This window comes from Dromaius novaehollandiae, chromosome 1, assembly GCF_036370855.1.
Source record: "Dromaius novaehollandiae isolate bDroNov1 chromosome 1, bDroNov1.hap1, whole genome shotgun sequence".
In the NCBI taxonomy this organism is placed as follows: domain Eukaryota; kingdom Metazoa; phylum Chordata; class Aves; order Casuariiformes; family Dromaiidae; genus Dromaius; species Dromaius novaehollandiae.
The window spans coordinates 197,608,264-197,636,253 of record NC_088098.1 but is presented as its reverse complement, the minus strand read 5'-3'; the positions used below and the strand labels follow the sequence as shown (position 1 = coordinate 197,636,253).

Sequence of the window (27,990 nt, the reverse complement as noted above, 5' to 3'; positions counted from 1 at the left end):
TTAGACTGGTAATATTAAGATAGCTTTATTTTAAGCCTTATGGATTTTCAAAACATGTACAAATAAAATACTCATTACAAAACTCCATTTGCTAAAGTTTCTCCACCAATATACATCAAGCATGATCCCAGCACAGAGATAAGTGACTTTTACAGGAAGCAATACATGGAACAATAAATGGTAATACAACAGCCGGTCTTTCCAGATAGATTACAATGAAAACAGTTTTCTTTCCCTTTGCCACATCCAGCATTTGAGTATTTTTTTTTAAATAGCCACATCTGAAGTTAAAACGTGGTAAGTAAACTGACTGTGGAAGTTGAGAGGCACTCAGAAGCCCTGAAAGAAAAAGAAGCAGTATTTTTCAAGTTCACTAATTCAGGGGTAAAAATCCCTGAGAGCCAGAAAAAGGACAAACCCGTTTTCTTTTGAGGGAAAGATGTTTGTCAAGGGGTATTATTGACAGACAGCTGTAAAGATGAGCTAAAAATTGAAGAGCAAACAGTAAGACAAAACAAGCTAACCAATCCAGGTCTAAATGTAATGCTAAATAAATAGGAATACTACTATGGGGAAGGATTAGAAAAACTTTACAAGGAAAGCTCTCAGCAAAGATCTATACAGAAATACAAGAGATGTGCGTGCTAGCCTTGCCATGAAGATGACAAAGACTTTTACAGTACATGTCAAAACTATAATCTACTTTAATTACAAAGAGTACATAACTGACCTCAAGAGTTAAACTATAAACAAGATTAAAGGAAATACTGCACCCTGACTTCAATGTCACCACCAGGACATCCATTATTTGAAGCTAGTATATTGGGAGAAAAAAAAAAATCCATGTTTTTTTTTTTAAGTTATTGTTTGCTGTTGATGTAGAATTGCTCAGCTGCAAGTGTTTAATAAAACAGCTCATTGAATTCTCTGGGGTCTGGAAACTGAGCTCAGAAAACTGGGCTCTGACCTTCCACCTCAAGTCCCCAAGCTGCTGCTGGACATCAAATCAGCTCTGCTGCTTCTACTTTTTATGGATAATATCCTAGCAGGGTCCTGTTCCTTGCTACGTACTGTGACAAGGGTCCTGACTATATCTTTTCTTTCACCTATGGTGCATACAGAAGTTGCACCATTAAATTATGAAGCTGCTCTAATTTTTGATGCTTTTCAACATGTAGACATGCCAAGCTAACTAGATCAAACATAAGGACATCCTCACTGCTCACTCAGGCTGATCCAAGCCTTCAGAATAGTGGAAGAAAACTGCAATATTTCCCAGCTTTTGGAAAATCCAAGGCATTGAGAAGCCCATTTTATCTGAAAGACAGGTATTGAGCACCGCAATAAGCAACACCTAGTGGAAACAGAGGGCAGCATAAATGGTGAAAGTGAGTCAAGGTAGCCTCCAGTCAAATCTAAAGATCTAATCCTGAAAGTTAAAATAGTTTCATGACCACTACACAGTCCATGATCAGCCACAGGTTTGGAACTATTAGCAGCTAAATACAGAGTATGTAAGACCAACCTTTAGATTCTGACCTAAAGATCTAATAATGTACCACTGGGGAGGTAAGACATAGTTTGAAAGTCAGAACATGATAAATGACTAGAAAGCAATTATTTTTCTCACGTGATGCCCTCACCATAGCTATACTTGTCCAAGAACAGGGCAGGACTTCCAAGAACACACGGCCCATCCTATCAATATCCATTATTCTTAAGATGGAATTCATTTGTATAATTTATGTCATTTCCTTAAGAAGATAGTGGTTAAGCCAAGCTACCCCAGCCCCATTTCCCTTCATTCGTGAGAGAGTTGGGGTGACTGCAAAAACTGTGCAGCCATCATGCACTCAGTTTGCCAACGTGAGAGCAGCAAGTTCCCAGAGCTTTGCTGATGTTTTATCTTATCAGATAAAAAGGCATTTGGAAAACTACTACAGAGGAAAAAAACCAACACCTTTCCCTTGAAGTCCCTGAAAGTTCTCCAGGGTGCTTTTATTGAGTAAGAGACATTGGAATGTTGTAGTTTGATGTTGTAGTAACTTTCCCTCTCAATCAACATTATATTAGGGTTTGTTCTACACAAGATATAGGAATGGGCGGTTCTATGGAAGGCCTGCTGCTCCACTTCTCTAATGGACTTGCTAGACTTCAGGCTTTTGCCCTAGATTTATGTCACTGGTAATTGGACATGTGTGGAAAACGTACGGGTGCAGTTCAGTGTTGCTTAATTAATTTCTTAGTCTGTTGACTTGGCAGTTGTCCTGCTGAACAGAACAGTTGGATATTTAAACTTGTATGAAAGAGGACATCACCACAATAGCTAACTTGCCCAAAATAAGCTCAACTCCTTCTGTGCCAATATACTTTGAAATAAACATTTAATTTTGCCTGGAGTACAATGTGAAAGCAGTTTTAGTAGCCCAGGTGAGACTAACAGTTTTGTTAACTAAAAGGAATAATTTCTCTTCTATAGCATTCATACAAAAAAAAAAAAAAAAAAAAAGTCAGACAAAACTTAAAACCCACAGATGTTACCAACACCTTCTCAAAATGAAGCACAGAATTGACAGGTGTCACAAAGTCTTGCAACAGATGAAACAGAATCAACTATAGCAGCTTAATACCTGGACATTTTAGTCCAACAAACTGGTCAGTGCACCAAAAGTTTTAAGGCCATAGCTTAAAAGGGAGGGAATTCTGGGCACTGTTCTGAGTTGTAATGGGCACCTTTCGATACTGTAATGTATTTTCATTATCAAATGTTTCAAGAGTAAAGAAACACCCATGCAGTGAAATAAGAATTAAAATTCTTTTTGCTCCCAGAAGACTTCTGCCACAGCTTTTTAGTCAGCTGTTGGGGTGGGGGTGGGGGGTTAAACCCTTCTTGAAGGGCACAGAAGAGTCCCCACTGAGCTGAGTCCCAGCCATCCTGCCAAGCTTCATGCTGGAGCTCACTTTGCTACCATCTATTTACTGTACCACAGCTCCCATGTGCTTTAGGTAGTTTTGGCTTAAGCCTAAATAGCAAATGAGAAGAGACAGCTGGCTCTCTGCAGGAACTTTTCTCACTGGTAACCCTGGGGGCTGAATTGGCAGAGCTGTCTGGACTTTGTAAGAAGGCTGCTCTACAGAACAACCTTATAAAACTCTATTCATTTATTCACTGGAGTAAGATATCTGCTTTAAACCAGGAAGTATATTTTTGACAAAATGCGTTTTGTGCCTGAGCATATAGTTTTTAATGACATTTTAGGACTGGCTTGAGATGTCTACCTTGATTTAAAATAGAATAGCATCCTGATCCCTTTTTTACTAAAAAGTAAGCTCTTCCAATAAAAAGGGTCTGAAGACCAAAATAAACACACTTTAACATTACTGAAAACAAACCATCTTCTCTTTAAACAACTGAGTACCCCTGTATAAGGCTTTTAAAGGAAAAAAAACATACCACAATACTCGCAAAAAAGCTTAATATAATCTTTTGAGTCCATAAACTCTAAACAATAAATATGAAAAACAATGTACATGGCACACCAGAGCAGTTAATATTAAGACAAACAAGTAAAGTGATAACACCTATACTGTCAGTGATAAATTTGTTTCACTAGTGTGATAAAACACAAGTTTAATACACAAGATGTTTTGCAAAGGAAAACCACGGAACCAAGTTGATAGAGAAGGTAAGGGGGGAGGGAAACAACAAATAACAAGGCACAAAAACCTCTCTTGCTGCAACCCTGTAAGGCACCGCGCGTGCAAATGTGAAATTCAATCAAAACCTGCAGTGGAAAAAGTAATATAAAGTCTAAATGTGTTTAAATGGCTGGATAATGTACTTTAAACATGACATTACTCTCATCTCTTTGCAAATAAAAAAAAGCTTTTATGAATCTTTATTTACATTTATAGGCTTTAAAAAAATTAATTAGTGAAATGGGCAATTAAAACTCCCTAAACACAGGGGTCATAGTTAACTTCTCCGAGAGCTTCAAAAGTGCGACTTGACCATGACCATGACTGGCCTTGTTAACAGAGTCCCCAATCTAATTTGAGGCAGAGAGAAATGCTGCCAACTATGTCAAGTTGTGTGTGGTGCACCAGCAGTTTTAACAAAACAGACTTTAGGGATTAGGATGAGAATAAACTCATTTCATTTGTAACCAAAAATGATTTAAATTCAGAGATAAAACTGGTAGCATTAATCTAACACCATACCTCGGGACCCTAATACCTAAACTTGTAATTTAGACCTCTAAAGACTAGGCACTCACATTTTTACTTCCCTATTCTGTTTTCAAATGCTACTGCCCAGAAAATCTATCATGGGAGGCAGAGTTGGCCAAAACCTCCCTTACCAGCATAACCTATAGACACAGAATTAAGCTTAGATACTCCAAGTTTTCTCATGTCCCAGTATTTCTACTGTATCCTGCCAGAAGTAGTTTTTGTCCTCTCTCAAATTAAAAAAAGAGAATCTCCCGTTTGTACTGAAATTGTGTAAGTGCAAGTCAGAAATTTTACAACATAAAAGGGAGACTTCACTAATAACTGAAATTTTTTCCCAATCAAAAATTCAGTATGAAGTTCAGTTTCTCATGAGCATCAGACACTAGTGCAACAAGTTTTTTGTATCTGAGGACAGTCGTCAGCAGACTACACTCCTAGATCTTTTGCTTCTGCTGTTCTTGGAACCAGAACAATTGCACAGCACACAGGAAACCATCTGAAGGGAATTTAACAGTTCAGTTATTGGCTACAGGATTTTTGTTTGTTTGTTTTTTTTTTTAAATGATGTGCCTTACTCTTTTTACTCTTCACTGTTAAATATCAATGCTTAAGATCACACACATGAATTATAACCTCAGTGAAGCTCAGTCTAAGCTGCCAGAGAGCAAGATCTGGCCCATCTATTACATTTTAAACAATAAAGAAATTGGAGAAAAAAAGAAAGTTAACATTTGTATAGCTATTTGCTGTCAGGCTGCATCAGCTTAGGCATGCTTCATTCCCCAGAACCAGTCCTGCTTTAAGGAAAGAACAAATTTGAGCAAGTACAATAGAAACAGAGTCAGGTTACAGGCTGCAGTAGTCAAGGACAAGAATATTACTGATCAATAGGTTTAAGGCCAACTAGTTATGATTTGAAATATATTGTACTTTTTCATGGCACTTAATACACTGAAATTTAGTAGTGGGTGACATTAAACAAGGGTATACATATTTATATTGTATGCAATATATACATGTAGCTTCAGTTCCTAAAGTAGAAAGTGCAAATTTTCTTGCCTAAATAAAATCAACTTGTGAAAGACCACTTGTGTTTTCCTAAACTGAATATTATAAGAAATGTTACTATCTTAATCAATTTAGTGCAAACTGATGCAAATCCAAAGACATACCACTCCTTTTCAGTCACTACTTACCAAATGCCCCTTCTTTTAAAATACAGCTACACTTTTTTTTGTTGTTGTTAAGAGAACAGCAAACACTTGACAACTAGCATGCTGTTCTAGCCTACATTAACAAAATCTGCCAATATACAAATCAGGTTTTGGTCATGCAGCACAGACCCATCCTCACAATAATCCATCTTTTATTTCAGTCTAGAAAAGAGGAGCCCTATGCCAGATCTCAATTAACAGGTCATCCTGGCCACTCCATACTCCAAGCTGACAACAGCAGGCTCAGCTTTTGAGAACTCTTCCATGAATTCACTGTAGCGATTGTCTGCAGTGTTGCTGCCCTCTATAGTTCTTACAGAGTCATTCACAGGCATCAGTGGCTGCTCCTTCTTGAAGCATGGAGAGGTTTTCGGTGCCATGGGTACAGGAGGGGCAGACTGCAGAGGCTCCTTCACAAGGGCTGCATCTGACTGACCGTTCCTCCGCTTTATTCTCTGAAATGTAGACAGTAATTACTAATAGTAAGCATCACTGCTTTACTGATGACACTCTGCTTTAAATGGAAGTGAATTTACTACTTTTGCTGTCCGATTCAACCTCTGCAGAGCCCTACATTACATACATTAATTAGATATGTAAAAGGATTATTACATGTTAGGCCATTGCATATGACAGCTTTTTCCACTGTTTACAGCAGATGCTACAAGCACTGTATGCTTAAAAATGTGCAGCTTAAAAATGGAAGACAGAAAGGTTGCCTCTTAAGCCTGTCCATAGAGGAGGAGAGATTTCTCCAAGCTTGTTCCTTATTTGGTTGCTATCAGGATAGGAATACTTTCTGCAATAGAGCAAAGGAAGGGAGTGCTCAGTACTACTAGCAAGCAGCAAGCCAGCAACAGCAGTCTAGAAGTCTCTTAAGACAAAGCAGGTTCATAGGTAAGCCTTTTCTCCTTCCTAACATCTTATAAAAGACAGATCTGAAAAAAAAAAAAAACCCAGAGTTTGTTCAAATGCAGGAAGCCACTGAAAGCTACTAACTAAAAAGCAGGACTGGAAGAAAGGACCTATCCTGCAAGTACACAGCAAATGGAGAAGACGGCAATTGTACTAACTGAATTGATTTTTTTTCTTGATGATGTGTTTGTGCTCTATTAAAACCTAGACCAAGTCCAGAAGCCCTTGTTGTCTTTTAACACACTAACTTTGAGGATGAAAACAGCAGTAGAAAGGTCTGCATCGAGATTTCAAACAGCTTGGGGTCCTTTCTCAGCAGTTCAATTGAGGGATGTGGGCACAGGTAAAGTTAACACTTTGGAACAAGATTCTACAAAACTGAAGTTTCAGTTTTGAGTTTTCATCTTGCTGAATTTTCACCTTGCTTTATCTTGCTTTTCATCTTGAATTCTCATCTTGCTGTATCAATTGTTTAAAAAATGTTAAATATACAGTTAAGACTTGAGACAGAGTTAAAATTATCAGCTTAATAAAAATCTTTCCTCTTAAAACAGCTGTACTTTTTTCACCTCCCCAATGTAACATGCATAGGAGTTAGCCACTGTTGCCATTTGTTGACACACAAAAATTAAACTGATATTTATCTTAGAAAACTTTGAGTTTCTTAAAAGGTAATATTTTGAAGTGAACACTGACTATAATGAAGCATCAATTAGATGCAGCTCATTAATTCACACTAGAATAAGATGAGATACACTGCATTCATCAACTCAGTAACACAGAGAACAAGTGCTGGGCCATACAATAGTGACATTCACATGAAAGCCAGAAGCATTACTACAAGGCTACAAACATGAATTTGAAGAACAAGCCACAAGTAAGTATACTTATTTTGTAATACTTACAGCTTCCAGTTCTTTAATGTCTTTCTCCAGTTGTTTATTTTGTTCACTCATGTTCATGATAAGATCCAATACAGATTGCCTGGGATGCATACTTCGATCAAACTGATGGTACATATTTCTCCAAAACCTGCATGTAGCAGACAGTTAACTATCCAGAACTGAATTGAAGAAAAGATACTGTATTAATTTAAACTTACTTAAAATTGAAAGACACTGTGTTAGGCTCCAAAAGAGTTAGCTCTGGAGAAAAATCTGGATTATACAAAGGATTTTGATATTTCTTCTGTTCATCCAGAAGGAATGGCCACAAGGAATATGTCTTCTCTTTAAATCTTAAGGTAAGAAGAAATCAAGGTCAAGACACAGACTGCAAGTAAAAGCCCAGAATCTGTTCAACTCAACATAATAAATCCATCTCAACTGCTTTTTTTAAATTACCAGAATAGTTATAAATTTTGAATGAACACTCTACTCAGTTCTATCCAACATTAGTATTATGCCAGGAAGAAGTCAATTTTATTATCAGTTTTACAACTAATAGAGCTCATGCTGTGCAAGTTTTGCCTAACTGCAATAAATGCTTTTTAAATACAGGTCAACATCTGTTTTTGTACTGCCTATCCTGTCTCTTTACTTTTTTTGGGGGGAGCTCTGAATAAAAAGATTCTGATAAATAAAGAACAACTATAGATAAGTGAGACACATCGCAATAAGTCTACTTACTTTAGTTCTTCTCGCTCTTTTTGGCAGTTTCCAAGGAAGTTTCCAAACTGACATGAATGGACATGTTCATGGATCTGAAGAAGGAAAGCTTCATTGTACTCAAAGGCTTGGGGAAATTGCTCAGTCAGATTCCACACACTTTCTAAAAACTGGGTGAACACTGGTGAGATTTCTTTTGGATCACCATCCAACTGACAGCACCTAAAAAAAAAGATTCCATAGACAGAATGAAATAGTTTTAAGTTACAGGCACACACACATGCACCCCACACACATCTTCATTGCACTTGCCTTTAACTACCCTCCATCAGTTTGACACTAGTTTTGGTTTGGAGACTGCGTATCTAACCTCGATAACTTGGGCAATTTTTAAATATGTCCATATTTAAGCTATTTTTCTGATTTGCACCACATCTGTATCCAGTACATAAAAGCAACACTTCTTTGTTTGTCTGCTATTTCCACAGTCACTGAGTATGCCAGCTAAGAGGAAATTAACAAACAATATATAGCAGCAAGGCTATTCTTGTAGCTGGTATAAGTCAGATCAAGAGAAAAACAAAACTCTGAACATACAGGACATTTAAAGGTAGGCATTATTCCAATATTAAAAACAAAGGTAAATACAAACTCATTTTAAGAGGATCAAAACTTTAAAACTGTGTTTTATGTTGCCTACATGGCTGCAAGGTAGCTTTGGACCGGTCTTGCATTTTCTAGACATACGTGCAGATCCAGCAACTGTCATCAACATCTGAGAGCGAGATACCAGTAGCTCAAGAAGTATGTTTGTATTATAAAACAATTATCCAATAGATATTTGAATAAGTAATAATACAGAGTGCATTGTCTATTGATAATGGCCTACTTATTGCAGAATTTCTAGCAACACTGCAGTAGTTTAAGTACGCTAATTCTGTAAGCTTTTTTTTTTTTTTTTTTAAGGATACATGAACATTAATAATAAATCCTAAATTGCTTTTACTGGAACATTTATCCTTCAGTTCACTGTGTACATGTATACATTTTTCTTTACTGGAGAAGTGTGAACTACCTGTCAGAGAATTTGTGCCCAAAAGAGATCCAGTCCTTCTCTATCAAGACCTAGAGGGGAAAAAACAAAACATCCACGGTAAGTTATTATTAAATCTTACATCTGCAGTATTACCTTCACAGGCTATCTATACACTGTGTTTTCAATCTGAATCAATTAACTACTGTGAGAGCAAGTATTTGTCACTTGGTAGGTCCTTTACTTTCTTGGAAGATTCCTTTGCAACAGATTCTCAAAGTACCATTTAGTTTACCTGTCAAAGTTTAGTTGTACTAAATACAAGCACATTTCTAAAACCAGTAAAACAAAATTTAACAACAGATTGACAATCAGATAACTGCTGTTAAACCAGGCTTACTTTAAGCACAGTAAAGCAGTAAAACCTCACAAATGGCGAGAGGTTTATAGCAACTAACTTTCAATTAACAAACAAACAAACAAAAAAATGGCGAAGAATGGGAAAAATTTTAGTATTGCACTCCTGCTACAATAGTTTACCTTTTAGGTCCTTTGATTTACCAAGAAGCAATTCAATAACACAACAGCATGCTTACCATGAATCCTTTAATTGTTCTGTAATAGGAATCTAGTAAGAGAGCTCCAAGGGAACAAACTTGGGAAGTCCTATCCCAGCCATCTGAGCAGTGCACTAACACACTGGCACTCTCAACTGCTATTGCCTGCAAAGTAAGACACCACTGTTTCTTAGTGAACATTCAAGACAGATGTCAGAATTAAGTAATTAAAAAGCTACATTTATCCCAAACTCACAGCATAGTCCATTTTAACACAGGCAGAAAAATATTTATTTTGAGGAAACATTAGATACTAATTGGAAAGCTACAAATTCTCCTCCAGTGAAATGCAGAAAACACCCTATAAAGAAAAGAAATACCCTGTGCAAAGGTGGCAGTGGAAAGTAATAGGGACCTCTACAGTGGTTCCCATTTCTCTTTCTATCCTTTTAAAACTAGAAATGCCTTTTCAAATAATATTAAGGAAAAAAAAAGCATTACAGGCCAAGCAGGATGTAGAAAACAAAAAATACCCACCTGTTAGTCATTAAAAAAGTCAAGGATTATGACGTGCTCACTAGCTTCAACTAAGAATTCAAATCCTGTCAACCCAATTATTTGGCAAGTTACCTTTAGGAGAAGCACCCACTTTTAATGTAAGTCAGTCTTGCTATTTCAGCTAGTGAAAAAGACTCAGCCTTCCCCTCCCCCCCCCCCCAAAAAAAAACCCACACACCACTTTATTTCATAGATGCCTGGCAAAGGCAGCAGTTCCTTTGAATTTTTCATAAACAATCCCATTTCCCTGCCAAATAAAGTCAGCATGTAGCCATTTTGATTTCTCTGCAATTAGTGCCTCACAAGCTGTTTTTCAGCGTATACTAAACGGTTTCCTCCGCTGCCCTTCAAATTGGTTAGATCTTTTACAAGTATCCAAAAGAACCAGTAGCATAAGAGTCCCTTCATGCTTCAGTAAGGGGCCCAAATAGCATTCAAAAAACCTCAAAATTTTAGCTGGCACATTCAATTACTGCAGTTATTAAGAAACACACAATACTAATACACAGATATATCTGATATGCTGTTTTATTTCAAGCTTCTCCTCCTCTCAAAAAAGGTCAGTAAAGTGAACTAAAGACAACTGTATTTAAGGAATTTTACACTTCAAACAATATTAAGTATAATTTTGCCAGGGACCAAGTCAGCTTGCCCTCCCCAGCACAAGGAGTAGCATGCAAATTACCTTGACTAGGAAGACAGCAGCATCCAACACAGCTTTGATATGACGCAGCCATCCAGAATTCTCCAAACCAGACAAGAAGTCATTGACGGATAAACCCTTTGTACCACTGACTGAAAGAAACCAAAAGAGTTAGTAGAAAGCCCTAAAAAGTTGCAACTACCTATATCCTGCAATGCAGAAAGGGTATTGGAAACAATATACAATTATTGTTTATAAGTTGATTTGAAGTATCTTTTAGGAAAACATTACTCCCAAAGGGTTAAAAGAGGCAATGCAAAATATGTTCTCCACCTAAAATTCAACTCTGCAGAGAACTACAGCAACCATGAATGACAACAATAAGATCTTTGCATCTTTTTGGCAAAAAACATTCAAGGTGAAGAGACTTGTTACCCCCAACAGGGAGCAATGCTTTGCTTTATAGAGAAAGGCAACGCGAATGCTTACCAGCTTGCCAGAAATAGCTACAGGCTATTATTATCACTATGACCAAGTAGTCACATCCAGATAATATACACAGCTCTGAGCAGTTAGACCGCCAGAGCTGAATCACCTTCTCTCCTCTGCCTAGAGGGTAAAGCAAGTGCAGTACATGGATGGTGATGGAACTGAAAACCATGGAGACTAAGTTTTGTCCATCTCAACACTACGATTTTGATTACAACCTCCCCTGTTCTTTCCCAGTGTACTTTGAACCTGTAATGCTAAGGCTAAGTGAGGGGGCCAGGAAAGGAAAATCCAAATTAAAGGAAAGCTGCCTCGCAGTGTAGCAACAACAGCTATAGAGGTAGACTGTGAAAGTGTTTCACATGGACATTCAGCAATTCACAAGTACGACAGAACAACCTGATTTTTATAGGACACTAAGTATCTATCAGATAGAAATTGCTTTTTACTAATTATTTTGAGCACCAGCTCACACAGTTTAATATTACTGTTCCAACCACAAGGAACTTCTGGCATTAAAAAGACAACATTCCCTGGCTTATATAGCTTCAGAGTGGTGTGATCCTAGCAGAAAATTCCTTAAGTTGCTATCCACAAAAGCGCCTCCCACTGCCACAAGCAAAAACTATTTTCTGCCAAGGTAACGAGCCCCAAATAAAAAAAATATATATAGAGAGAGAACAGAAAGCTCTGTAGCTGAAAGCTAGCAGTGGAACCACTCATATATAGGTCGCAAAATAATCTTTATCTCTGGGTACAGGGGGAAGTGAGTCAGTAGTAAGAGCAGAAAAAATTCACTGAGTCATCTTGTGACTCAGTTTCATGTTCAGTCAAGTCCCATGCTGTAATGAAGGGTATAGACTCCTAAGAAACCAATACTGGAGCTTTCCTGTATCTGCACTACACATTTCTTAGCTTTCAGCCACACAAATTTTGTTAGAGCCCCCATTGATCAAAAGACTTGTAATGCCTGTTGTCACTCAATGCTATAACAGAGATAAACTCCCAAATAAATAAAGCAGCATTCTTTCTAAAGCGTATAGATCTCTCTCTCTCTCAGTGAGGGGAGATTTTAAAAAGCAGCTTGTAGATAATCAGTAAAACCAGCAAAAGTTGTGTTCATTTAACTCTGGTCTTTGATGAAAAAGCACTAGCATTAAGCAAGAGATCTCCTTCTGAAAGGTCTCCCCCCACCATGGGGAATCAGCCGAGATAGACCGACATGAAAGCATCAGCAGTTCCCTCTCTCTCCAAGCAGTTCTACAAACCTGCTAAATCACAGCCACACATGGCACCACAGCAGGGCAAAGAAAATAAAACAATAAAAAAATATTCCCCTGCCCCCCCCCCAAAAAAAATCTGGAAAGCCAACCAGGGAAGGGATTGAACAGAGAAGGCTAAGTTACCTAGAGGCATTATTCATCCCTTCACACACATTCTGTAGCTTATGCTTTACAGCTTAAGTTTTCAGCAAAAAAACAAACAGGTTTTCAGCCCTCAGTTTGCTTTCACGTAGGTATTTCTATCAAACCCTGCCTTTGATCAGCATTTCCAGCTTGGTATAAACATTTCATCTCTGGCACTTTCTCCTCCTAGCTAGATTTCTATGGTCTCACGAACTAAGGCAAAGAAAAGAACACATAGGAAATTAATTCTCAGGGCTTGACTTATTTCTGTGAATTAATACAGACATTTTAGATTACTTAGTGATGAAATAAATAAATCGCACTAACACTGGTTTGACACTTATGTGCTGAAAAATCATTTCCAGTCCCTAATGGTCCCCAAAAGGGTTGAAGATGATTTATGGTACCCATGGTGGGGGAGGGAGGGGGCAGGGAAGAGAGATGCTTCACAATAACTGTTCTTCAACATGGCTTTGTCCATATGGATCCCATCATAAATACATGCCCTCCTTGCATGTAAGCCCAGAGAACCATCTCCTGTGCCAACAAACATCTTCCTTCACTTGATTGTCCTTATACACATGACTAACGATGTTTCAGGCAAGAATTGCAAGAGGTGACAGGAACCTGCAGACCTGGAAGCTGAAGCATGTGTTTGTGGGGGAAGGGGTTGATTTTTTTAAAAAAATAAACTTGGTTAATACACTTCTGTCATTGACATATGTGCAACAGAACACAGCAGCTGCTGCCTTTCAGATGGCTATCATTGAGCCTCTTCTCTAGTAAAGATTTCCTGCAGAAATGCCAATTCTTAACATAAGCAACGCCTTTTTGCTTATCGAGTGGAATCTTTTCTGACATGTAATAATGTCTTTTTGAATGCATAAAAACTGGACTTTTCTAGATTCAATACCTTCAATAGTTTAGTCTATATGAAGATTCTTCCATTTGTGTTGCATAAGCAGACCAAAACACTGCCCATCAGGGGAATTAAGTCATTGCAACCACACTGGAGGTGGCTATTTTAGAGTTTTGTCTCATTGCGTGCAAGACCTTTAAAGAAAGCTGAACTGGAGTGAAAGAAGAGAGTGCAAACCCCCATGACATGCTCCATGGTATGGTCCCATTCCAGAAAGATGTTGGGAAGGATTGTCTTATGTTCCATTTGCAAACAAACATCTTCTCATTTATTTTATTAGATTCTGCTGCAGACCAAGAGAGTTTATCGTGGGAAGAAATTACACTTCTGGTAAACTACAAGATCAGGCAGAGAGACAAAGAGCCTAGGATCAGGCCACAAGCCCAAGGAAGAATAACCATTGTTTGTTATAAATAAATCTGAAGATAGTCCCAGTTACAATGAGTCTTGAAAGAATAGGGTCACTGATAGCACATTCCTGACTTGAGGAACATTCTGTTCAGCACAACCGGGGAAAGCTGGTACACAGAAGCTTAGCGGCATTCACCTCATTTTAAGTTATGAGCCTTTTTCATAGCATTTTCTTCCAAATCACCTCATTGATGGCATGTATCTACAGGAGTCTGAAAAAATCATTTATTGAATGCCTTCCTAGATTTTAGAAGTCTTTCGTACTCACTTCCTACATTTGAGGAAGATATGATTCCACTTCCTTCTTCCCTTCTCCTCCAATATCCCAGGAGCCAACGAGCAACAGGAACAGCATCCTCATGTTAGGAGCAGCATTTGAAGGCATACTTGAAACTCAGGACCAGCCACTCCATCTTTTTGCTAGGTTTCAGGGTGTAAGTTTCCATATTAAGAAAAGGTAACCTATTGAAAGATGCCCTTGACAGTCAATAAGATTTAGTTATGTAGATTTAGACTGGAAGTCAGATGAAAGTTCTTCTGGCCAACAACTAGGGACAACTAGTGGGGTTTAACGTAGTCACAACACAACTACTTGCAACAACAGATCACTAGATTAAATGATCCAAGAGGATTGCCTCAAGTCATCATCTTGTTTTAGCAAGCAGAAATTTTTACAGTGTGAAAGCATCCACACTTTAAGAAACTCTCACCTTTAAGTCAATTCTGTTTCTGCTTGTCTAGTAATTCATCCTTGGGTTAAGTCTGAAGGACCAAAGACGCAGTGTTCAAAGTCAAGTGAGCTAGCAGACTTGGAAAGCACTTACTGTAATTCCTGTTTGGCAGCAAATACGAGGAGTGAAAGATTTGTGATAGTAAACTAGTAAAAAATGTGTCTTCAACTTTTGGTCCGGCATTCAGCAAAACCCCAGCAAAACCCCATACAGACTGAACAGAGATGAGAAAGCTGTGTCCATTTACCCCAAAATCTAATTTGGAGAACAACTACAAGACTGCTGAGACATTACTAAGTTTTCCATTAAGTGACTTAATTAAATCCCTTGTCCACACAAGGAAAAAGCTATTACTACAGAAAAAAATATTTGATAAATACTGTTGGCTAACTCAAATAGAAGAACTCTCTACGTCTGTGAAGTTTAACCATGTGCTACATACACTTCTAAACCAGACATTATTATAAAGAAGTCATAATAATTTTCCAGCCATTTGGTCTAAATAAAATATTAAAACAGAACTACTGAGCAAGATATCAAGATGGAAATAGAAGACTTCTAAAACTCCATTTTCACCACCCTATACCTGATAGTGGTAGTTTGAACTGGTTCACTTTTCTCAAATGCTATACAAGATGCATCTATGAGCATAGATGCTGCTTGCCAGGCCAAAGAGTTCAAGGTTTGTATACAGTCTACATATGCCTATTGTGAGTTCTGTGCAAATTAGTGCTCCTTGAAGGATTGGAAAGCTTTATACACACACAGACCGACATTTTTATATGTATATACACTATTTTACATACACACACATATTTAGTTGATGCAAAAACGTCTCTTAAAAGATGCTGACATATTTAACCAAGTTCACCCAAGACAGATATGTGCCACTCTTCTTTCCTTGAAATAAATGAGTCCACTCATAAGGATTCACAGCTTAATGGAACGTGCCTTTAACTTTTATCTTCATCAGAATGAAGCACAGCAGACTGGTACTAAATGTAGAACCAGGATAGAATACTGAAATCTCAGTACAGGTTATATAAGCTATTAAAGACTTCGGAAGAGCAGTCATCCTATTTTCATATATAGTATTATACTACAGTTAGAACATACCTTCCAACAGTTTTTGTAAGCTGGATCTCATTACATGAATATTTTCAATTCCAACAAACTGGAACCTAATGTTAGAGTAGTTGTCTTCATTTTCATAGCCCTTCCCCGCAGCTCTGTTTGCCATTGCATTAAGCTTAAAAGAACAAAACAAAAATACTGAAACCCTGTAATTGACTTGACTTGCATTTTATTTTTGTTAAGAAAAATAAAATCAAGCAATTTCAATGCTTGAACTCAAAAGACAAGAGCACACATACTATAAACAGATTCTAATAAAACAGATTTGACAAATCAACTTGAAAACATTCAAGTGTAAGAAAGGTAATAAGTACTATATAGACTGCTTGTTGCTTTTTATATTCAAAACTGACATGTCTGAATAATGCTTTTAATACTTTCCTATTCTCTCCTCCATGTCTCTACAAACAGTTACTTATTTAAAAACATTTCTGAAAGAAGTGATTGCTATATAACTAACCTAACAAGGAAAAAAGTAAATCCCAGACTTAACCATACACACATACACATGCTTTTCAGGTATCCTGAAAATCCTGTAAAAGTTTTTGGAAACAAATTAATAAACTGCTGGCAGGTATAAAAATTACAATTAAAACCCTACAGGTGGCACAGTTTCAGTCTGTCAATCAGACCAACTGCAGCAGCCTGCTTAAAATAGTTTAGATCCTACAGCACAGGACTTGCACTTCACATCCTTGCTTTCTAGCTCCTGTGTTCAGAGGTATAAATGAAATGAGTACCAGTCTAAATGAGAGATGGTCTCAAGAGTGAGAATTATCCCATACATCACATGATGGCTCAAAAACAATAATGAAAAAAGGTGATTCAATTTAATTAGGCAGAGTGTTGAAGCATGACTTCACAATGTTACAACAGAATTTGAATTTCTCCTACTTCTCCCTAGTGAGACAATAACAACAGCCTTCACACAGTATTCACACAGAACACAGTCCTCCCTTCTATTCTAAAGCAACCCAATGCAACTTGCCACTTCTTCATGAATTTCATTCCAAACAGTTAAGCTGGCTTGGATCTTACTCAAAGATGACGCTCAAAACAGGTTTACAGTCAGCTCTTGTCCATGTTTTAAGTATTGTTTTTTAAATGCACCTCCCCCAAAATTCATTGACATATTCCAGCTGAGTCCTGAGAGGGATTCAACTTGTTTCAGAAAGGAAGCATTTACTGCTTGAATGTCAAGGCTTACCTTTAAAGAACACTTTGGCCCAAGAGATTTATATTTAATTCTAAATCTTTACAAATCACACATCACAGGTATCCCTGTACCCTTTTCTAATGTTCAAAAGAAAAAGAAAGCCTAGCCTGTAGAAATACATACCTTTGGCCTGGTGTCCATGACATACATGAAGCGATTTGTAGGATTTGCTTTACTGATTGCTTGCAACATATGCTCATCTTCCAGGCACCTGGCACTGAAACCTGAGAGGGGTTGACTGCATCTGCAAATTGCAGCCTACCATATAAAGAACAAGATAACAACAGTTTAACATCTCTATTTGAAGCACTTTCCGTAATTCTAAGAAAATGTTTAGTAAGCTTGTTTCATTCGACAGATAACAGTACTTAAAAAAAAAAAGCCACCGCACAGATATACAAAGGAATGTGTGTTCCAGCTTTCTAAGGATACCACTTGCAGACTTTCAAACAGATAAGGCCCGCAATTTAAATCTAAAGGTTTATCAAAACAACATTTTTCAGGCCTATCTACAGGGACAAGGTACCAGTTTACATATTGGACACTCCTACGTAGAAAAATTTAAAAAATATATACATAGGCTTGGGAAAAAACACTCCATGAAAATGAAGTACATGCTTGGGATAAAATGAATGTTGTTAAAGTTTGTTGGTTTTATCATTGAAAGTATGACATGTTCTGAAGTAGTCTGAAGTAATTTTCACCATGTCGTTTTCTATTACAGTTGCCTTCCATTTCAGGTGGTATATAGTACATCTTCTAATTAGTAGTTAGCCTTAAATGCATCCATTAGCTTTACATTCTTCCTTCATAAATTCTTCAGCTTGAGAAGGTGATAATCCCGCCCTCCTCTCAAAGATACCCACCAGCTGAGACAGGCAGCTGCTGCTTCACACAGTCATTTTCCGCCAAATTTCGTAAAATCTGATTATCCTTCTCTAGTGTTTTTTTACCTTGAAAATGCCTCCTCAAGGAGCTATTCAGGTCTATTCTTTTGGTTTCCCCCTACCCCCATTTTGACCTAACATTTTGTTCTTAATGTATTAAGAAGACAGATCACTGGAAACAAAACTATCTTCAGTTGATCTTAAGGTTGATTTCCGAAAGCTTTAAAGAGACTCAGCTGATTACTTAGGGATTTTTTTCAAACTGGCTTAGCTTAATTCAGCATCCTGTTAGACACCACTCAGGTTAGCTGTATTTAAGGTTACCATGAGTTGTATCATACTCATATAGATAAGGCAGTATACTTACTTCCTTATCTACTCTGAACTACTGGTAAGCGTTGAGAAATACTTTTCAGCCCACTTGCATTGGAAGGAAAACAGACCATACCTCTTTATCTTTATGATAATAAGACAATACTGGGAATCTTCCTTTGCTTCTGAACTTGGAGCTACCAACAATTATAGGTTTGCTTGCAGTTCTGGGAACATAAAGTTCTTTAGGATAGGTGTCACAAATCTGAAAGACAGATATACAACAGAAGAGTTTTATACACAGGCCACACAATAAACCTAGCACTAAATATATAACCCTAAGCTAATTTTACTGCATTCAGTTTGAGAGAGGTTAAGATAAATAACAAAAGACAAAGGGTAAACACCAGCATATTTCTGCATATACATGTAAATATCTTAGGAGAGGAGACAGACCAGATGAAAAAAGTGTGAACTGATGTGAAAAAAGACAGAATCACTCTTGGAAAGCACTGCTATACTAGCATTCACCTCTCAAGAACAAAGACTTTTCAGTAGAAACACTAAGAATTTGCTTCAAATAAGATATTGAAAATACTTTCCTCATTGCTTTATTTGCAAGCTACAAAAGATTAAAATTAATCTGGGAATCAGGTGCACCACCACAGCCACGGCCTCCCCTCCCCAGCACTGCAAATGTGATGGCAGAATCCTTCTCAGCTAAAAGAGTTCTAACAAAATTGCAGAGCATCAGAATTGCTGTGGCTGGGTTTCAAGTAAGCAAATTAAGGAAGACCTTATACTCTAAGAATGCGTGCACCCATGCACACACTCTTCTCAGACCCTGGAAGAAACTTCAACTAGAGAGTTGTGAAAGTGCCCACTAAGGAGATAAAAATTTGCAGATGGAGAGAGTTACCTTAGCAGCAAGCCAAGTGTTTTCATAGCGTTAGTGTTTTTATAAGACTAGAGCCAGGGGATGTAGCAAAACCAGAGGCAAAGTAAAACATTTTTCTATCATAACCCTTACCTTATAATCACGATTTGCATCAGACAACTGCCAATTGGCATTTGGCACTCCCATTCTCTTATATTCTTCCGCTAGATCGATAAGCTGCCAGCCTTTGACTTGCTCAGATGTGTTTTGTTTTGGATTATAGGAGAAGGCATACAGTTCATCATATTGTGCTAAAAGATAAAAGAAAAGTAAGACTATGTAATGAGTTAGCCCCCAAAAGTGTTCAGGTAGAAATGTAGCACAGCTGAGTCATGTTCAAAGATATTCAAATTACAAGAGACCTCAGAACACTGAATTGTATCTGTTGCTATATCAGGCAGCCATCCACAGGTCCTCAAATGCATGTTCCTACACATTATGCTACTAAATTTCATTCTATACAAATAACTCCAGTGCTCAAGATACCTAATTCTTCCTGTAGGATTTTCCAATTCTCCCTTGTGCCCATCCTGCCTCCAGATTTACACCACCAGCATTCTAGCTTTTCACAGCATCTTTAAGGGACATCTAGTGACCTTTCTCTAGAAAAGAATACTTATTCACGGATTGCTGTCACTAGACAATGTATTCAAAATGTTTATAAAGTCTTGAAATTGCCTGAATTGCACAGAAAACTTGAATCTTCAAAGATTCTCAGAAGTGCAATTGAAGAGACATTTGGTACTCTTAAAATATTTACCCTGCAACTTTTATGCAGTTAATTGACACACTTCCAGATATTGAGTTAAAGGTAGGTCATAAGAACTTTCTTGAAAGAGTTTGCCCACGGTATTTCAGTATTGCCATAAGGGCAAAACAAAGGTCACAAATTGAAGACCCACAAAACTACAAAACAAAAAGGCAGAATTATTAGAAAGCTGTACAGAAGCTAAAAGAAGAAAAATTTTTTTTTGGAAGTAAGAACAGAAACGTAAATCTCATACTCTTTACAAGCAATAAAGTTTTCAAGTTTCCTAATGGAGCAAGACAACGCTTTCAAAATAATTTATGATGATTTTCTAATATACTATTCATATATGATCACATTTCACACTATTCAAAAAAAGTGAGAGACTGCATTAGGTGACAGAAGTCTTAAAAATCTAAATTGACAGTGCTACTTTGGCATCACAATTTTAACTTTATTTTTAAAACTGTGTGAAATTCGTAAGGAAAATACTTGTTTAATAGCATTTTATCTATGAAATTCATCGATTATGAGAAACTGCATTTATCCACAATTCTAGGGATAACACTGTAAATGCAGGATCTACTGGAATCTCACATCCACTTATCCAACATCAGTTGGCTTTGAAAGCCAGACAATGCAACAACTTCCAAATTCACACACAACAGATTAATACTCTATTCTTTTACATACCAAATCCATTTCAAAGAATTCACACAATGCACATTTACAGAAAAAGAAAAAGATGTTTTTCCGCAAGCTTGTTATCCAGGCATATACTGCAAAGTCTTCTGCAGTTGGAAGTCTTACCTGTTCTTGACAGCTGAAGCAAAGAGTTATAAATGTCATGACAATCTCTCTCTCTGGGAACAACAAAGTGAACAATCCTGAAGTTCTTGCACTGGATCACAAGGGGGCAGCCAGAAGTAGTCAAGGGAAGTTTTTCCACTGCAGCGATGTGATGATGTAGTATCTACAGCATAGAAGTAAGGGTGCTGATGAATAATGACAACAGCATACTCTTTGTAAAAGCGGGCATAAGATATCTTAAGCTGTTCTGAAGAAAGATTTTGATTAGTTGTCAATCATTTAGTTATAAGAAGAAATCCAAGATTCGCTTTTTGGTGTAGCTACCGTAACTACTTCTCTTACGTCATTTTTAGGTGTTATCTCATGTTTGTAAGAAGCAATAAATACCCTTCTAAGTGCAAAATTCAGAAGTAAAACTCCATTGGGGTTGTTCAGTCCTTTTCTATAACTTCGCTGACAAGCTTAACATCTAATGAGGTAGAGGCCAAATAGCTTACTGGCCTTTTTTTTTTTTTTTTTTTTTTTTAAAAAAAAAAAGGTTTATGGGAACATACTTCATCATTTCATAAAATGAAAGAAAGCATCATCAGGGTAAAACAGGAAAAAAAATACTTTAATGTTTACAGAGAACACAACTGTTAAAGTTTATAGGAACTGGACCACTACTGAACATACAGAAGATGACAAAAGATTTTTGGAATTCCAGCATCTGGCATCCATTTTTGCTCATCAGTGTAGTTTACATTAAGCATTTTGTGCATTGATCACCACTTTACTAGACTCAGCCTCCTAACATTCAAGCCAGGAATGCAACTGAGGCAACACAAACTGTTCACAAGCATATAGAAGGAAAAGGAGGTAAGAAAAATCTCGTTATCTACTGAGCCAATCTAGACATGACTTGTCACTCAGCTAAGAACCTTTCAACCACTTTAACAGAAGACTGCCACAGTAACGGCTATACAAAGGCCCCTTCACAGAACTTATTTGATCAGTGTGGCAGATGTACAGACAGACTGGGGAAATGCATGAGAAATGCAGTTGTTCAAGCATTTCAATTACCTCACTCAAGTAATCTCCTCCTCTCAAATATCGATTAGAATTAGACAAGCACCTGAGAACTATGCTGCCAAATAGGCATTTATGAAGTCTACATCTTGAAAAGAGACATTATCATAATTATACTTGATACTTGCATTAGCATCACAGAAATCCAATACTTCTACATACAGGTTTAATCAAAAAAAAGTTCAGCAAGAAGAGTGGTGCATAGCAAGATACAGACAATGCTTCTGAATCTTATTCTCCCCAACATCTCCTTTCATATGAAAGGACAACAATTTTTTTGTATAAAATTGTACACTGAATCTAAAAACAAATCACTGAAACATATCTTAAATAACAAAGCAGAATGAGGCACGTAATCAGACAACCAGGACACAGGATTAAGGGTGAGAAATTCTACCTACAGGAAAGGAGGAAGAAAAAAAAAAAAGTGAACCATCCCCAGGGAAATAAGGTTTTGTCCTGAATGAACTTCAACTGTATAGACCTAATGGTGTTGAGCCCAGTCAGGGAACTAGGCTACAGTGGCAGCTACAGCTTGCTGCCTACATGTGTACCACCAGTGCGCTGAGCACAGGAACTAATGGACATTACTGCACTAGCCACTTTTGATCATACAACACTGGCAAAGTTCATCAAGGGGCTGCAGCCCCTTCCAAATTCCTATCTTCTAAGGATGAACACTTTAGAAGAAACAGTTGCTTACCATTCTGAAAAAAATACATGAAATCGTCAATATTTCAACAGACCCTAGATCTTTGGATTATGCTGTCTCATTTAATTTAGGCAGGATCTAAATGTAAGGTGAAGGTAGTGTAGATATTTTAAACCTGGTGCTTAAGCTATCTCGCAATCTCCTACTCCTACCTCCAAATTGCAGCGCAGGTCAGATTGGTTTAAAGAAAAATGCCATACATTTGTTCAGGGATACAAATGAAAACTATTTAGAAGAAAACACAGGACCTGGAATAGACGTGAGAATTACTTTCAACAGTATCCGATTTCAACCACAAAGGTGTCATGTAAGAGCTGTCTGTAAATCTTTAACTTATTGCTTATTATGCCATAAACGAGGAAAGGGTAAGGAACAACTCATAACTTAAAGAAAAGTTTTAGTACAGATCAGGAAGGAAGGAAGCACAAATGCATCTGAAGAACATGTGCTTTTGAACCACAGACATCCATTATGCTTACCCAGGTCTCTCTCTGGCTGGAATCTATGAATAACAGATGAGTTGCTGTAAGGTACAGAGTTCCCGTTAGCGACTTGTTGCTGGTGCTGAACCTATCTAGTAATTTTACTTGCTCTACCTGTAAGAAAAAGGAGAAGATCAAAACTTACTTTATAGAAAGTAAAATCCTAACTTCACAAAAGCTCTGCCAGTTTACACAGTAACTTTGAAAATGGTAGAAGGCATAAGATAGCACGTAAGGCCATTCCAGTAAAACTGGTAAGAACGCACTAGCAACAACAATCTGATTCAGAGATAAAATATCCCACTTCAAAACAAACTGCATAATGTTAGGCTCACGAGAATACTTAATCTATATATGTAAAGTCCGATGTTCTTCTGAACTAGAAAGACTCAGATTCAATTCCTACCACTACTATGGTTATTTTTCAGTAAAACAGGCAAGGGCATTAAGTTTAAAAAAAAAAATAACAACAACTATCAATTGCTAAGCTTGCAGACCATCTCCCTCTCACCCTCAGTGAAGCAAACACACACATACACAATTTCCTGCTATTTATCAGTATTGAACCAGCTGATCTCAGATCTAAACTTTGTTCTACCCAATGGTTCTCTGTATCCTTATCACAGCCATAAAGATTATATCCTCCTGACTTCATTTTTACACATCTACAGTTGTTTATATCAGCCCCAGCCTTAAAAAAAGCTAGATCATAATAAACTTGTCTCAAGGTCAAAATGAGAAATTCCAATGAAATGCAAGCATTATATTGTAGTAATAAAATTAGAATGCCCTCCTAGAAATTCAAGGACTGTGCTGGCATTTAAACTAGAGACATTTCAGGTTTAGTTTGCAAGAACAAACTTTTCCTCCTCCTGCTATTTGATCAACATTATCATCTCAATCCTATGGAAAAATACTTCAGAGAAAGACTTCTAGATATGCTACATTTTACGTGATGTTCATAACTTTAACGGCACCATGGTTTGCTTTATTTGAAGCAAACATTACATCATCCTATACGTGAAACAATAGAAAAGGAACGTGGCGAAAGGCTTATCACCATACATTCCTTTATTTCTTGGCAGCACTGTCTCATTAGTACCAAGCTAAAGCTCTTACTTCAGGTTTGATGCTAGTCCCGTGAAATTTTGGGAGTTCTCCAAGAATTTACACACCAGTATGGCCAACATCTGGAAGAGGTGTCTAGGAGGGCCCACATCTGCAGCACTGATGTTAGGCTATTTGTAATTCATATGTACAAATCTATTATTCATCTACTAAAAGCACACGTAAACCCCCCCCCCCCCCCCAAAAAAAAAATTTCCTTTTTCAACTCAGGTATTTCTTATAACCTACCAAGGCCAAATTTTGTTTCTGAAAATTAGAAAAGCAATTTAAATGCATGCAAAACAGAATGGAGGAAATATAATTATCTTCTAAAAGCCACAGCTACCATGACACTCCAGATTTCAGTTCAGAAGGCAAAAAACAAAATTGCATATCAAAACCTCAAAATAAGTTGTGTGGTAATTAGTAAGCTACCACTGCACACATACAGGGTGCCTTAATCAATACAGCACGGCCAAAAGACGACTTCATTTTGGACAGTTCTGCCGCAGCAATTTTTCAGGTACCTGGCACTGCACCTCCCCAACAAATTCAGAAGCGCATGGGAACTGCTCTAGCTTTGTTACAGCAATACAACCCACAAAATCCAGGCACGCAAAGCTCCATGCTCCTCCATGTAGCAAGACACTCTGTGTTCACACGGCCGCATGTCTGTGTTAGGACAGGCACTAGTACTCCAGGTCCCTCCTATATAAAGAAAGCCTTCAGAAAATCTCAAAGTTTATTTCTAGATATAATTTGCTTAGAGACAACTGAAATGTGTTTTAGATGCAGCCTTCATAGATGGTGCAATTAGTTAAATCTGACCAACACAGCTTTAATGGAGACTCAGCTATATAGATGCACCTATTCTTTTGTACTTTTTAATTGTAAAGCTTAGCAAACCCTTCATTACAAAAATCAACTCAGTCTTCAGTTTTAAAGAAAATGGCTTCACAAGGTAATAGACAGAAGACTACTACTGAGTTTAGCATCTGCAAACAAAGATCATTTAAGTAGTCAGAAGTGATATTCTGGCAGTGAGTTTTTAAAACAGCAAAAGTTAGAATAGCTACCTCAATAATAAGAAGAATATTTACTCTAAAGAGCTGTTGAATAGTTTATTTAGAACTAGGAGTCATGGATTAAAAAGCAAAAATTAGATTTCTTTTAATCTTAAAATAGACTAATTAAAACAACAGGAAAGAAAGCCGAAATTACACCTCTGAATTCTTACCTGTAATAAGTTCAAGTATTAAGCTAGAACAACTACTGACCTTAGAGAAAATTACAGTATATCATTCCTAGATTCTTTTATTACAACTTTATATGACATTTGCTCAAATTAAGAAAAAGGTTTCCCCTTCCCCAGTCTCAGGCTTGCAAACTTAGCCTATAATTTAGCAGTCAAGCTAAGTTCCCCGCTGGAAAACCCATTAGTAACTCCACTAAAACAAACAGCTTTGACTTTGAATATACAAACAGAATTGTCTGAAGAAATTCCAGCATTTTATACTACATTTTATTTTGAAACATTTTTAAAGCTGTTTTAGTTTTACAGCTTCATTGCTAAACCACAATATTCTCATTTGAATTTCCCCCCCCCTCTATTTATGACATTTTCTGAACTGATTTTCTTCATTTATTGCTATTCAGCTATATGAAGTATAACATTCTCAAGAGAGAATTAATTTTAAGGTTGACCTCACTTCTTATGCTCAAGAAATTTTGGACAGTTTAGTTTTATATAAAACTTAACTTCATTTCAGGTAGATGTGTTGACACTTCTAAGACAATTTTAGCTTTAACATTTACAGCAAACTGAAGTTTGAGAAGGAATAAGATCTATTTCATCACCATCTCCTACAGATGACAGTTTCCCTGCACGCCAGTGAGATGGTAGTGTTATTTCAAGTTTATTTCACTATTACTTTAACAAATATAATAAACTGCAGACTGCAGTCAGATTAGAAAAAGTAAAATGTCTCGTAAGTGTCAGAATGAACTCAAGCGTGTACATCAACAGAACTTTAAGGGCATCTAGTACATGCTATGTTTTAGTTTATTTTAGTTTCTTGCTTTCTTTAACTGATACAATTATTATCAACCAGTATACATGCATTTTAATCCACCTGGATATCCAATAACCCACTCAGCTTATTTAAAATTAAAGTAAATGTAATACAAATAACACAGGTATTTGATTATAAGTAAGAAATCCATAATTTTAAAGTGATGATTTTTTTTCATTAATTATATAAAAATAATTGTTTTAAATCTTAAAACTTGCGTTCAGATCTTGCTTCTCTTGACAGCCAGTTATATTGTTATGCTGAAAAATTTTCCAACAGGACTCCAAATGCATGAAGAAAAACAATTCCTTCCAGATGCAAATGAGTCAGTGACCTGTAGCCTCTATGGTCTCAATTTCAGGTTTTAAGCTTAAATAGCTACCCAGATCACTGAAAGATTTCAGAATAAAAACTAGACCAAAGACAAAATAAATTAGCTATTAAGTGTAACAACACAGTATTAAATTCCAAGAGAGTTTCAGGTTTATAAACAAATTGGATGATAAAGAAACTTTATCTCCAGTCTGTTCATTTGGTGTAAGATTATTCCATTCAATGAACTAAAATGTCATGAAGAGTAGCCTTGACAGAATTCCTCCTCCAGTTATAACTAGTTTCATACAAAATGTATATAAGCTAATACTCCACAAAATTAAAAGCCCATTCCCTTATATAATGATTAGCTATAAACCCAGTATTGGGAACTGGAATATAACTACTGTTTTTCTCCACACATCTATAAACCTAGTTTTTCAACAGGCTGAGAGGTCATGGAATTAACAGCTTGATGATTTCCAGGACATGATAAACAGCCTTTATAGTCAGGGCTATTGACTAAGATGAGAAAGATACTGTTGAAACATAGTTCTAAACACTACAACTTAAAAATCACTCTTAAAGATGATTTACAGAAAGAGGAAGAAAAGACTTCTGCCTATTTTTGCTTCTTTGCTGTAAGTCGGGGGCGGGGGGGAGGGAGAAACTAAATTAACAACAGAAAAAGATTCAGAAAGATCCAGAACATCAACTCTAATCTTTCTGAGGGGCCTAACCAGCGTCTCAATATTGCACATATATTTACAGCTAACAGTCATAACAGCACTCTCTCTTCAGAGAGAAAAAAATACACTGTACTTTTTTCACAAATTATTGGCGACTAAAGCTAAAAGAAGCAAAACAGCACGGAGCTGCACCCCGAGTGCAGAAAAGCAGCGACGATGCTCTCCCGGCGGGGCGCCCCCTCCTCTTTCAGCATCACTGCTTTTGTTTCCCCCTCCGCACGCGTTGCCAACCCTGGTTACCCACCCCGGGACGATTTTCACCGTGCTGCCGTTATTAACGGAGAGGGCTCGCTTCAACGAGGCCTCACAGTGATGAGGGGTCCCCAGGCTCCCAGCCGACGGGACCCCAGCGCCCCGTGGCGGGGCGGAGCGCGACCCTGGGCGGAGGGCGGCGGCAGCCGGGGCCGGAGCCGCCGCGCTCCCGGTCTCCCCGCGCCGCCGCCGGCCAGGCACCCCCGCTCGCCGGGCTCGAGCCGCCCCCACCCGCCCCTCGAAGGACCCCCGGCCCCAGGAGCGCCCGCCAGTACCTTGGTGGTGCGGATGTGCTCCATCGCAGCCCCCCGCAGCGCCAGCTGCTGCCGCCGCCCCGCTGTAGCGCTCCGGGCCGGGGCGGCCGTCACCTAGAAACACTTCCGGGGCGGGGCGCGCGGCAGCCGCCCTGGGGGGGGGCGGAGCGCGGGGGCACCGCCCCGTTGCAGCGCCATCTGCCGGCCGGCGGTGGCGACAAC

General features: G+C 37.8%; 1 protein-coding gene across 1 annotated transcript; it reads right to left on the bottom strand.

The window, feature by feature from the left end:
* MTMR6 (myotubularin related protein 6) lies at positions 1-27,922 on the bottom strand. Its single transcript, XM_026108873.2, has 14 exons — positions 27,790-27,922; positions 23,020-23,136; positions 20,761-20,923; positions 19,296-19,453; positions 18,402-18,530; positions 17,190-17,324; positions 15,833-15,965; positions 10,803-10,912; positions 9,599-9,724; positions 9,045-9,094; positions 7,991-8,191; positions 7,465-7,599; positions 7,268-7,394; positions 1-5,902 (listed from the first exon to the last, which is right to left on the bottom strand). The coding sequence occupies exons 1-14, from the start codon at positions 27,811-27,813 to the stop codon at positions 5,642-5,644; spliced, it is 1,869 nt and encodes a 622-aa protein (XP_025964658.2). The 5' UTR covers positions 27,814-27,922; the 3' UTR covers positions 1-5,641.
* Between the last annotated feature and the right edge of the window lie 68 nt (positions 27,923-27,990).

Bases quoted from the DNA above. Each gene is read 5' to 3' on its own strand.
- MTMR6 (XM_026108873.2), bottom strand. From the start codon at position 27,813: ATGGAGCACATCCGCACCACCAAG. The intron at 17,325-18,401 runs GTATGGTCTGTT...TTTATATGGTAG, and splicing joins ATTATCATAAAGATAAAGAG to GCTGCAATTTGCAGATGCAG. The intron at 10,913-15,832 runs GTATGTTCTAAC...GGTTTCTTTCAG, and splicing joins CTTACAAAAACTGTTGGAAG to TCAGTGGTACAAAGGGTTTA.